The 13489-nt window shown below is 43.4% G+C and overlaps 1 protein-coding gene across 7 annotated transcripts; it reads left to right on the forward strand.

Moving 5' to 3' along the window:
- The first annotated feature begins 1724 nt into the window (after positions 1 to 1724).
- Positions 1725 to 9460, forward strand: LOC139376424 (GATOR2 complex protein WDR24-like). 7 transcript variants are annotated; one of them, XM_071119005.1, is made up of 12 exons: positions 1725 to 1952; positions 2674 to 2842; positions 3302 to 3377; positions 3721 to 4204; positions 4446 to 4623; positions 4814 to 5486; positions 5736 to 5845; positions 5951 to 6072; positions 6735 to 6857; positions 7906 to 8246; positions 8528 to 8712; positions 8866 to 9460. In XM_071119005.1, the coding sequence occupies exons 4-12, from the start codon at positions 3724 to 3726 to the stop codon at positions 9032 to 9034; spliced, it is 2382 nt and encodes a 793-aa protein (XP_070975106.1). In that variant the 5' UTR covers positions 1725 to 1952; positions 2674 to 2842; positions 3302 to 3377; positions 3721 to 3723; the 3' UTR covers positions 9035 to 9460. The 7 variants fall into 7 exon arrangements, with proteins under 7 accessions (XP_070975106.1, XP_070975109.1, XP_070975104.1 ...); XM_071119008.1 differs by having other exon boundaries at positions 6753 to 6857; XM_071119003.1 differs by having other exon boundaries at positions 2674 to 2796.
- Positions 9461 to 13489: the final 4029 nt, after the last annotated feature.

Below are 13489 nucleotides of genomic sequence, written 5' to 3' on the forward strand. Positions count from 1 at the left end.
TGTGCTGGAATGCGACCAATATTGGTGTCAGTTCGCATAGTATGGAGTGGGAAGATGAGGGTCAAGGACCGTAATGGTCAGTAGTTGAAAGACATAGGAAGAAGAGAGATCGTGATACAGTAAGCAGTGGAGCATCTAGTAAGGAAAGCACAAAGACAGCCAAGGAAGGAAGCAAGAGTAATGATGTGTTAGGGTGGAAAGTGGTGATAGTGTTTGATGAGACCACAGGGCGTCATTTACACCCTATCTGACTAACTATTGCCATAGAGAAATAGGTAGGTGAAGTCAAATTAGTTTGGTTCATTGGAAATCGTAAATTGTTAATATGTTGTGGTAGCAAGGCTCAGCAAGAGAAGATTCTGAAAATGGAAAAGCTTAATGGGAAGAAATTAAAGGTTGATCAGTAGGAAAGAAGGTCAAAGAAGTGAAAGCCTATCAGTGCTGCTGAATTTTGAGAAGGTTATACCTGGAAACGTACAGAGAGGATTCCTTAGTTTCAATGTCAGAGAATTTGTCCCATCTGTAGTGCGGTGTTTTAAATGCCAAAGAATGGGACATGTAGCTGTTCAATGTAAAGGAAAGAAAAGATGTGCAGCGTGTGGAGGGGAACATGATTGCGGTGAATGTGGGAGCAAAGTGAAGGTTAAGTGTTGTAATTGTGTGGGGGAACATTATGCATCATTTGGTGGATGCAAGGTGCAGAGAGAGGCTCAGAGATATATAATTAGCCATGCTGTATCATATGTAGAGCCTGTAAAACAGATTGGTGGAACTACAGTGTGGAATGATGGAGCTTCCACGGCTACTCCTGTACTAAGTGGACCTAATGTCGGTGCTGGGTCATTCCTAGTAAGCGGTGCCTTTTCTGTCCCCAGGAAATATCAGCTCTTATTTAGTGTAAAATGTGGATTCCAAAAGTCTTTAAATATAATGTCAGGTGTTTAAAAACACCAAATATGGATCTTGAAAGGGAATTTTATGCATTTAAAAACTTTTTTTCAGTGGATGTAGATGTTTTTGCCATGTCCCCAGGTGTTATTTATTTATTTTATTTTATTTCACCTTTATTTAACCAGGTAGGTCAGTTGAGAACAAGTTCTCATTTACAACTGCGACCTGGCCAAGATAGAGCAAAGCAGTGCGACGCAAACAACACAGAGTTGCACATGGAATCAACAAACGTACAGTCAATAACACAATAGAAAAGTCTATATACAGTGTGTGCAAATGTAGTAAGATTCGGTGTAAGTTTTAAAATAATAAAATGTTTAAAATGTTTCTTCATTATTTTATAGTGCTAGTTCAAGTATCTTTCACCAATAACATTTTTTTCATGATTATTGTGTTTATTTTATTTAAGATTTTCTGTTTGTCCCTGATACCACTTTCCACCCTGTTAGTTTGTTGTAATTCTCCATTGAAGAAAACAACCACTTCCTACAATGATACCATACTCAGGAAGTGTCATCATTTCTTTGGTGGGAAAACAATGGTGCGAAGCTAAATAAATATAAACACTCAGTTGTATCTATTTGTCATGTTTAATGTTGTTTGTCTGTATGTCCCACTCATACATTTCCACCCTGCTATTCTAAATTATAGAGAAAACATAATAAAATAAAAACATGTAAATATGTTTAATAGCGAAGTTAAAATCCGGTTCAAGTGTTCACCACTATACTAGCGCAATCTTGCTCACTCACAGAGCTATGGCTAATTTATTGATTGATCTTACATTCCAGCACAGTACGTGGCGGCATGCACTTAAACGATTGTTTGCGGACCGCCATGATATCGAAGAAGAATAAAATGAAAACGTGATGATGAGTGAATTCCTTTTAGAGCATGTACTTCCGTTTTGTAATGCTTGTTTTTGTTAAATTCATGTGAATGACACTTACAACTTCCGGTTCTCCAGTGCCGTGAATTATTTGTTGTTGTTTAGAAGCAAGGTAAGTCCTACAAAATTAGGGCCAATTATTGTGTACTGAAAACATTTATGTAGAGAAATAACAGTAAATATCTCGTCACGCTAATGTTCTGAACCTGTTAGTGAAAGATTTAGCAACATTGGTCATCTGACTTTGACGTTGCAACTAGCTACTTTAACAAGCCAGCTACCTAGCTTTGTATCTGGCTCCCAGGTGATTTCTACCTCCAAATTAGAAGACAAATGTTCGAGATTGATGTGCACTCATTGGCTGTGTGTCTCAGTCATGTTGTGTTTGGTGTAAGGTAATTCTGAGAACATAAACATCAAAATGTGCATGACAGCCACCCTAGCCAGATGCTAGCTAGCTTAGCTCTATTTATGTTAATACTTCAAATGACAACCAACGTCCCTAAACATTGCATAGTTTAGTGGCTACATTGTTTTAAGCTGTTGATGTAGATCTCAGGTTTATGCATCTTGATTTAGGTAGAACTGGAATTATCACAAGGTTAACAGGCCATATTTATGTTTGTTTATGTTGTTAAACTCATGCTCACCCCTATACCAGACCTGACCATAGGTCGTGGACTGTGGTCATGCTAATGTCATCATCAACAATTACTCTGTTTAGGGATCCAAATTACAAAGTATAGTGTATGTTTCCACAGACTGCAGCATAATTCGCTTTAGTATGGAGTAAAGCTGCGTAAACCATAACAAGGCTCTCCCTCCTCTTTCAGCACCTTAGTGTGTCATTCTTTGCTGTGGTCCAACCTCAACCAGGGCCCCTCTGTTATAATCACACAGGTCTCTGGAGAGCTGGGAGCATTAAGCAGTCTGCCATGCACCTCTGGAAAATGGAGGTGAATATTCTCTTAAGCCATTTTATGGAAGACTATTGGGTTGTAGGTAAGCTGTTTTGGTATAACTTAATGTGAATGTTCAATCTGGTTGCAATATTTGTCTCTGCACCAGTGATGTATCCGTGTAGCTATTATTGAGAGAACTTTGATCTTGAAGAGTTGCTATGACAGTCATGCTTTTTCCTCCAGCTTAGACATCGCCACCTGAACAGGAAGGAACATTGTCTTAGTAGAGATTGTTTAGGCCTTGGTTCTATCAGGTCGTGCCTGGCTGGTTGGAGCAAAAACCTACAGACACTATTAAGTGGGTTACCTTTCTCAGCTCTACAACATGAACATAAGTGTGGATTTATTAATTACATTTTTGTACTTTTTACATTTGTGTATATTGTTAGATATTACTACACTGTTGGAGCTAGGAACACAAGTTTCGCCACACCCGCAATAACATCTGCTAAATGTGTATGTGACCAATACAAATTGATGATAATGTCCCTTTTCTCAGGTAACCTCTGACAGGACTGTATGAGGAGGCCTCCGTGTTTCTTTAGAAGCAGAGAAGACCACCGCTGCTATTTGAAGTAAGTCCATAGGAATTAATTAGTGATAGATTAGAGGGTCATATAAATATGTGACAGACCACTGCCAGCAGCACAGCTCAAGTACCAAACTGACCCCACCTCAATGTGTAGTGCCATCCTCTGGCGGAACTAGGGGCATTATTTTAGAATTTCCCAATAAGCTAGAATGGCTTTGTCCATGTATTAGAAATGTGGTGGCTGTTGAATGCTGTTCTGACTGTGCCAATGAAAAACAGTTATTTGGAATGTGCAAAATCAATTTTTGTTTGCTTGTTGTGTACCTCTGCTGCTTTGAGTCTAGCACCTTCCCTGAACCAAACCACCCTTCTATGTCCCCAACCAGGCCATGGAGAAGATGTCTCGGGTCACTACGGCCCTAGGCAGCAGCGCCATCAGCGGGCGCACCATGTTCTGCCACCTGGACGCGCCTGCCAACGCCATCAGTGTGTGCCGCGATGCCACGCAGGTGGTGGTGGCTGGCCGCAATATCTTCAAGATCTACGGCCTGGAGGAGGAGCAGTTTGTGGAGAAGCTCAACCTGCGCGTGGGCCGCAAGCCCTCGCTCAACTTCAGCTGCGCCGACGTCATGTGGCACCAGATGGAGGAGAACCTGCTGGCCACGGCTGCCACCAACGGGGCAGTAGTCACCTGGAACCTGGGCAAACCGTCGCGCAACAAGCAGGACCAGCTGTTCACCGAGCACAAGCGCACAGTCAATAAGGTGTGCTTCCACCCCACCGAAGTCTACATGCTGCTTAGTGGCTCCCAGGACGGCTACATGAAGTGCTTCGACCTGCGCAAGAAAGAGTCTGTCAGCACCTTCTCAGGTATGTGTGTGTGGGGACTCTTTGCACTCTTTGAGGTTGAACACAGGAGTAATACCTTCAAAATACCTACCTGCTTATGTCCAGGAATGCCTCTGGGCTACAAAACAAACAGCATCTTATTTGTTACTACTGTCTTAAATTACATTTTTCAGACCATATCTTAAACCGCACTTTTTGACATTTGACATGGGAATGAACCTGGCCTGAGGACACAATTTTTTTTCTATTTTATTTCTCTCAGGTCAGTCAGAGAGTGTAAGAGATGTTCAGTTCAGCATGAAGGATTACTTTACTTTCGCTGCTTCCTTTGAGAATGGTAATGTCCAGCTGTGGGACATACGGAGGCCAGACCGGTATGAGAGGATGTTCACAGCCCACACCGGACCTGTGTTTTGCTGTGACTGGCACCCCGATGACAGGTATGGAGAGGCGTTAGAGAAACTTTAGTGAAAGACATGTCGATACATGTTGAAAAACATTGATGTTTGCATTGGTTGACCATTAATCTAAAGTGAACTTGCGTTAGATACAGTAATCATTCTTGCTTACAGTGGCTGTTAATTCACTTAAATTATTGTGCATTGCTAATGTATTGGTGTCTGTTTGCAGGGGCTGGCTGGCCACTGGTGGCCGGGACAAGATGGTGAAGGTGTGGGACATGACCACCAACCGGGCCAAGGAGATCTATTGCGTCCAGACTATCGCCTCGGTGGCCCGGGTCAAGTGGCGTCCTGAGAGGAAGTGGCACCTGGCCACCTGCTCCATGATGGTGGACCACAACATCTATGTGTGGGACATCCGGAGGCCCTTCATCCCCTTTGCCACCTTCGAGGAGCACAAGGACGTGACCACAGGTATTGTGTGGCGCCACCAGCACGACCCCTACTTCCTATTGTCAGGTTCCAAGGACAGCACGCTCTACCAGCACATGTTCAAGGATGCCAGCCGGCCCGTGGACCGGGCCAACCCTGAGGGACTGTGCTTCGGCCTGTTTGGCGACCTTGCCTTCGCTGCCAAGGAGAGCCTCATCAGTGGTGACGCCAACAGGAAGCCGTACCCGGGTGGTGACCGCCGCTACCCCATCTTCTTCTTCAAAAAGCCCGACCTGACGGAGCAGTTTGCCCACGTGTCCAGTGCCCTCAGCGTGTTTGAGTCGTCTTTGGAGAGCAAGCGCATGGACTGGTTTGTCAAGACGGCACGCCTCTACCTCCTCAGCGGTAAACCCTTTGCCGAGCTGTGTGACCACAATGCCAAGGTGGCCAAGGAGCTCAACAGACCTCAGGTCAGTCAGTCGGCCCTTAAGAGATACGCTGCAGTCATTTACATACACTACCATTCAAAAGTTTTGGGTCACTTAGAAATGTCCTTGTTTTTGAAAGAAAAGCACAAAAAAAATAGTCCATTAAAATAACATCATATTGATCAGAAATACTTTTGAACGGTAGTGTATATCTAATTCAACATTTTTAAGGAACTAAGTTGAGTTTTGATGCTCAAAAGCAAACCTCTTTCATATTTCCCCCACTTGAAGGTTTCCACTACATGGACGATGCTTCGGATCATGTTCTCAGACCCAGCGAACCTCTCAACGCCGGGTCCAAATCACATAGGCAAACTGGGCACCCTTCCTTTAATGAACAGGTACTTCCCACATACTTCACATAAACGCATAGTCTGTAAAATTGTGTGGACAAACTAAAGACTTTTAAAAGTAAAATCTTTAATCCTTTATTTTGTCTGCCCTAGTTTCAGTATGAAGGAGATGGGCATGGGGACGGAGAGCAGGCTGGACCGCAGTAAAGGAGAGAGCAGACAGGACAATATTCACCTAGAGCTTGGGAACTCGCTAATCAACAGCAACAATGACGGTGAGAGGGGACTCTTAAAAACACTCAAGCTGCTCCCACTTCACTGAAGAAATTAAGAAACATAAACGCTGAGTGTACAAAACATTAGGAACACTTGCGTAATATTGAGTTGCACCCCCTTTTTGCCCTCAGAACAGCCTCAATTTGTCAGGGCATGGACTCTTCAAGGTGTTGAAAGTGTTCCACAAGAATGCTGGCCCATGTTGACTCCAATGCTTCTCACAGTTGTCAGGTGGGCTGGATGTCCTTTGGGCGGTGGACCATTTCTTTTTTATTCACACGGGAAACTGTTGAGTGTGAAACCCAGCAGTGTTGCAGTTCTTGACACACACAAACCGGTGCACCTGGCACCTCCTACCATACCCCGTTCAAGGGCACTTAAATATGTTGTCTTGCCCATTCACCCTCTGAATGGCACACATACACAATCCATATCTCAATTGTCTCAAGGCTTAAAAAAACCTGTCTCCTACCCTTCATCGACACTGATTTGAAGTGGATTTAACAAGTGACGTCAATAGCGTTCACCTCGATTCACCTGGTCAGTCTATCATGGAAAGAGCAGGTGTACCCAATGTTTTGTACACTCAGTGTAGGTGGTTCTTGTGAACTACATTTAGTAGTATGTGACTTACTATGCTAGACGAGTAAAAAAAATATAGATATTTGCCCCACTGCAGAGAATGAAGAGACCGAGGGAAGTGAGGGCCAGGCGGAGTACATGTTTGGTGATGCTGAGCTGGACGACGATGACCTCTACTCAATGGAGCATGACAACCAGGCCGGTGAGTCTCTGACCCCTATATAGGTCGTATACATTCAACACTGACAACTTGGATGTAACCACTAGCCACCACTAACCTTACATGTCTATTGCCATAAACATTTAAGTTACAGCTATGATTCAAATTCGAATTAGTAAATCAAATCAAATTTTATTTGTCACATACACATGGTTAGCAGATGTTAATGCGAGTGTAGCGAAATGCTTGTGCTTCAAGTTCCGACAATGCAGTAATAACCAACAAGTAATCTAACTAACAATTCCAAAACTACTGTATTGTACACAGTGTAAGGGGATAAAGAATATGTACATAAGGATATATGAATGAGTGATGGTACAGAGCAGCATAGGCAAGATACAGTAGATGGTATAGAGTACAGCATATACATATGAGATGAGTATGTAAACAAAGTGGCATAGTTAAAGTGGCTAGTGATACATGTATTACATAAGGATACAGTCGATGATATAGAGTACAGTATATACGTATGCATATGAGATTAATAATGTAGGGTAAGTAACATTATATAAGGTAGCATTGTTTAAAGTGGCTAGTGATATATTTACATCATTTCCCATTAATTCCCATTATTAAAGTGGCTGGAGTTGAGTCAGTGTCAGTGTGTTGGCAGCAGCCACTCAGTGTTAGTGTTGGCTGTTTAACAGTCTGATGGCCTTGAGATAGAAGCTGTTTTTCAGTCTCTCGGTCCCAGCTTTGATGCACCTGTACTGACCTCGCCTTCTGGATGATAGCGGGGTGAACAGGCAGTGGCTCGGGTGGTTGATGTCCTTGATGATCTTTATGGCCTTCCTGTGACATCGGGTGGTGTAGGTGTCCTGGAGGGCAGGTAGTTTGCCCCCGGTGATGCGTTGTGCAGACCTCACTACCCTCTGGAGAGCCTTACGGTTGAGGGCGGAGCAGTTGCCGTACCAGGCGGTGATGCTCTCGATTGTGCATCTGTAGAAGTTTGTGAGTGCTTTTGGTGAGGGCTGGTCTATGATCTACCCCAAGTACTTTCTGAGCATGTTCTTCTCTCTGGTGTTTTCAGCGGAGGAGCAGGAGTACACGCTCCCCCAGGAAGCCTTCCCACTGCGCCACGAGATCATGGACAACCCTTTGGCGCCGGAGCACCTGCAGCAGGACAAGGCCGACTCGCCGCAAGCCAGCGGCAACGAGGCAGAGGTCATGTGCTTGACGCCCATCGAGTCCTTCTCCCTGATCTCAATCTCCCAGCCACTGTTCAGCCCCCATCTTCCTGCCCCCTTCTTCTGCCCTGTGGTCAGGGAGATGCTGAGCCATTATGCCGAGCAGGGCGACGTGCAGATGGCTGTCTCGGTGCTCATTGTCCTGGGAGACCGCATCCGCAAGGAGATCGACGACCTCACTCAGGTCAGAGCTAGGGATATAACAGTTGTCATAGTGTTCTATAACACTATAATAATGTTAAAATCTATGGCCGGTTCCTGAAGTAGAATCTATTATATGATTGTGTTGCATAACATTTATTGGGATGCTCTTGAGAATTCTATTTAAATGATTTAACATGGCTGATTGCTTAAAAGAAAAAGTTATGATGGAGATTAGAGTCTTGGTAATCTGATTATTCTCCAAGCTGGCGAATATGTTGTTCATTTCGGCATATTCTAATAATAGAGGTGACCCTATTTCAGGAGCACTGGTACATGTCCTACATTGACTTGCTGCAGCGTTTCGAGCTGTGGAACGTGTCCAACGAGGTCATCAAGCTGAGCACTTGCAGCGCCATCACCTGTCTGAACCAGACATCCACCACTCTGCATGTCAACTGCAGCAACTGCAAACGGCCAATGAGCAACAGGGGCTGGATCTGTGACAGGTATAACTTAAAACCATAACGTATAACTTTGGCCCACCTGACACAGGGAAGGGTTAATAACCCATTAGAAACAATATCGAGCTCAAAGTCAAGAGAACATTTGAAAGTTAGACCAATATGTCTTACCACTCGACCTCTTTGCCCATTCCCCAGATGCCACCAGTGTGCCAGCGTTTGTGCCGTGTGCCACCACGTGGTGAAGGGGCTGTTTGTGTGGTGCCAGGGCTGCAGTCACGGCGGGCACTTGGAGCACGTGAAGAACTGGCTAAAGAGCAGTTCCCACTGCCCAGCCGGCTGCGGTCACCTGTGTGAGTACACCTGACCCTCCGCTCCACCCTGGCTCTGGCTCACCATGGCCTGGGTCTCACACTCCAGGCTGGCGTCTCCTGAGACTGGGGTCCACAAGGGTCTGGCCATGGTAGCAAGATGGCTACTATTGGAAGACCGGTGGGTAAGACTGGAGACCAATCCACAGAACCAGTCTGAGAGGAGGACATGTATGTACCGTATGGAGCACTGTTAAAAGTTTGATGGGCCCCTGCCCTACTCAGTGCTCACCTTAGCAATGACTGAAACTTGAAGTTAAGTGAAAACAATCATTTGTGAATATATATATATGCTGAGATGGCCTTTTATTTTTCATTTCTTAAATGGCTTGCTCAGCTGGCCTTGTCTCTCACACACACAGTTGGGCAGACCTCTATGTTCAGCACAGTGTTTTCTATGGCAATAAAACATTTAGACAGAAGTTCAGCTGTCTCTGTACCATAAACCATGTGAACTCATATTACTGCTGTCGGTGACCTTTTGAATGGGACACATTGCCATAACAATTATTATGGAACTAATATTTTAAAAGGAATAAGTTACACGATATTAGACAGGTTAAATTGTGTTTACATCTTATTCATTACAATGTAAAATTAGTCATTAATAATCAGACTTGTGTAACTTTCAAACTAAAATGTTGAGAAATGACTTTGTTTTAGGGATGGAAAAATAGCCTGGAAAGTTAAAATGTGCATTAGATTTGATCATTGAATAGGTTCACTGACACTACATTCACTGTGGTCATGCTTAAAGAAAGATGTAAACATCAATCACAATAAAATGGGAAGTTTGTGTGGTTCAGAGAAATATTACAGAAGAGACGAGTAACATGGGTGTAGTGAAAGATTAACACTGGAGGTTACGGACATTGTTTTCGTCTATAGGGATTTTCTGTTCCAGACATTACATTCAGAAGGATTACACTTCCTAACATGAAACAGAATACATTTTAAGATATCTTAATGAATTTAAAAACCACAACTAATTTTAGGGGATATCCAACACATTTTCAAAAATGAATTTATATTCCTCTTCCTGTCAAAGATCAGATTAGTTAGAAACATAAGTGATCTTTAATTTGTTTGGATGCGTCACTGATCACAGCATGTGTATTCAGACAGACCCCTTCCCTTTTTCCACATTTTGTTACGTTATAGCTTAAGTCTAAAATTGATAAAATATGTTTTTCCTCACTCAAATCTACACACAATACCCCATAATGACAAAGCGAAAACAGGTTTTTAGACATTTTTGAAAATGTATTACAAAAAAAAATACAACTTTTTTATATAAATAAGTATTCAGATCCTTTGCTATGAGACTCAAAATTGAGCTCCGGTGTATCCTGTTTCTATTGATCATCTTTGAGATGATTCAAGAACTTGACTCGAGTCAATTCAATTGTTTGGACATGATTTGGAAAGGCACACCCCTGTCCTACAGTACCAGTCAAAGGTTTGGACACACCTACTCATTCAAGGGTTTTTCTTTATTTTTACTATTTTCTACAGTTTGTCTTATATTATTATACAATGAAATAACACACATGGAATCATGTAGTAACCAAAAAAGTGTTAAACAGAGTAGCCAATCTTGGCATTCTCTCAACCAGCTTCATGAGGTAGTGAAGCCAGACCCTGGCTCTCTGCAGGTGAGAAACGTGTCATTACACACCTCATGATTGAGTAGTTGGACATAGATTGTTGTGGTTGTATTCATTAACTGAAGATACTCACTTTACATTGGCATTCTGGGCCAGCAGGAACTTAACCATCTGCTGGTGCAGTGGAGCAGGGCTGTCCAGCCTTGAGTCCTTCAGCTCCAACTCAGCACCTTGTTTTTGGTAGAAATCTTTCCATAATGTACAACACCACCACCCATTACACTAACGTTCAACCTAAACTTGAGGTTCATTTGCGTTACAAATCAAAACAGTATTTGAATCAGAGAAGTACATCTGACCTGCATTAGGAAGTATGCAGGGTTTTTATTCCCACAGCTCGCTGCCAGTGTAAGGGGTGTCAGGCCTTTGCCAGTGGCCATTGATATTCACTTCAGCCTCCAGCAAGAGATTATCAATGTTGACATGCCCAATCTATGAAGCATACATCAGCGGAGTCCAGCCACCCATGTTCTTTCTATCCACGTTCGCCTCCCCTCTAAAAGGCCATAGTATCACATTACTATCAATGAATGTTGTGAGAAGCATCTCTCACACCACATTCAACATTGACGAGGTACTCACTTTCTAATACACTGATGCTACATCATACAGGCCAATGTAGCAGGCAGTGTGGCGGTGGAGTGGTACATCCAATTCCTCAGGTCGTACTAAAGTGTTAATGTCCCCTAGCCACAGGGAGAGGCTGACACCAAACTGCTCCGATTCACTCGCATCATCCCTCAACTCCGACATTCTTACCCCAGCACAGAGCTGCAATCTGCACACAGGTGCCCAACTGAGAAAGAAAGCAGTGGTGAAATTGTTTCTAGCTAGCCAACTTTAGCCTGGTCCCATACTGTATGTGCTGTAACCAACGCTTCTCTAGCTAGCTTACAAAACAGGCCAAGCTAATTTGTTGCGCCCTTTTTGGGGGATGGGACTAAAAGCTACCAACTAGCTGGCTATTTGCCATAAAATACCGACCCCACCGTTAACTCTTGTTTGAAGTGAGCTGCACTGGGGTCTGAACACAATCATGGTTACATTAAGACACCGTGGAGCCAGCGCGAGATATTGCTCGGAAAACACCTCAATGCAGAGATGGGATATGCCAATGTACTCCAAATTGTACCTTTATCCACACTGCTCCATCGAGAAGATTAAAATACTGCTAGTTTTCCCAGAAAACGGCCCTTTTCTTCTAGCTAGCTAGCAGTAGTCACCGCAGCCATTTTTGGAATGGCACGTCTCATTGGAACTGATCCAGGGCGAGGGATCCTAAGAGGCTCCCAGTGAGTAGGCAGAGGCAACAGAGTGATACAAATAAACATGTATTTCAGTAAGGTTGGCTTCTTAGTGCTCATAGCCATGGTTATCAACTGTAACACAGAAATGGAAAGGAAATCACCAAAAATAGATATAGTGGTGGTCACCACAGAGAAGTATTTAGGTGTACGAGATTTTACTGCAGAGGAGTTACAAGGTGTGTTGAACAATAGTGTCCCGTCCTCCCAGGCAGCCGACCTGGTGTAGGATGAAATAGGGCTAAGTTGTGGAATAGTGGTGAGGTTTCAATGGGTGTCCTGTTAGTTGGTAGGGCAATTTGTCTTCCCTGTCCTTTTTCCCTTCCCTTTTGTGTCACAAAGTGTAATGATTTCACATTCTAGAACAGTAGGTGGTGTACAAGTGGTGTAGCGGGGAAGTTTTGTTAAGAGCCCTGACGCTCAATCGGGAACATTAAAACGTGTTGCTTGCAGTGCAGTTTAGGAAGCATAAGGACCTTACCATTCAGATCAGCTAAAAAATATATATGGTTAAATTGATTGTCATGACGTTGGCCTGGGGGTAGGTTTATGACAGTCATAAATACCTCTTTCCCCCTTTTTCCTCTCTCTACCCTACTGATGTTACATTTGCAAAACCCTTGGTTAACATGGAGATTCTGGGAACATCAGAAGGAAATTAACTATATTCTGGTAATCCGACCAATTGAACATATACGGTGGTACTTAATGAATATGATGTCAGTTCGGTTGTCATCTGAGACATTCTCATCAATGATAAGATGACAAACTACAGTGGAAAGTCTACACATCAGAGTTATCGGATTCACATGGAATTGTTGTTCAATTTAAATGTTTGAATATTAAATTATTCGTGATGGGATGAAATGTGATTTTAGCTTCTAAAATGTGAGATTTGGGTTTTCATAAGATAGGGCTCTGCTCAATCAGTGGCCCGCCCCGGTAAAGGGACATTGGCTATAAAACTTTTCAAACACACCCTCCTCTCCCTTCCTATATAAGACCTTGACGACAATATAACCTCCTGTTCCGAGGACGTGAGGTCGACGGTCCGATGTCAGAATGGTTCAGATAATAACTACAGAACGAAGCCAACATCAGCGTGAGCTTTGGTTGCGAATGGTATGAACTTTGAACTCTTATTCACTACAGAAGTGATACCTCCTAGCCGTTGAGTTAGCAACAGCCAGCCGCTGCAAACGAGGGTTAGAGAGGAACAGAGTATCCCGTCTACCACACAACGACGTATTCAATTTACCAGCAGAGACATTCTTCAAAGGACTCGGTTGGGCAACACGGCCTTCCATCTACCACCAACCTACCGAAGCACAGCTCAGAGTAAATATTTATTGCATTTTCCTTTTCCAAATGGGCGGTAATTTAGAATGCATAAGATACTGTATTTACGATAGCACAGCTTCGCCCTTTGTTCATCAGTCTTCCCGCTCTTTCACTCAAACCCAGCCCCTTTTCTTTTGTG

This window comes from Oncorhynchus clarkii, chromosome 20 (genome assembly GCF_045791955.1).
Source record: "Oncorhynchus clarkii lewisi isolate Uvic-CL-2024 chromosome 20, UVic_Ocla_1.0, whole genome shotgun sequence".
Taxonomy (NCBI): domain Eukaryota; kingdom Metazoa; phylum Chordata; class Actinopteri; order Salmoniformes; family Salmonidae; genus Oncorhynchus; species Oncorhynchus clarkii.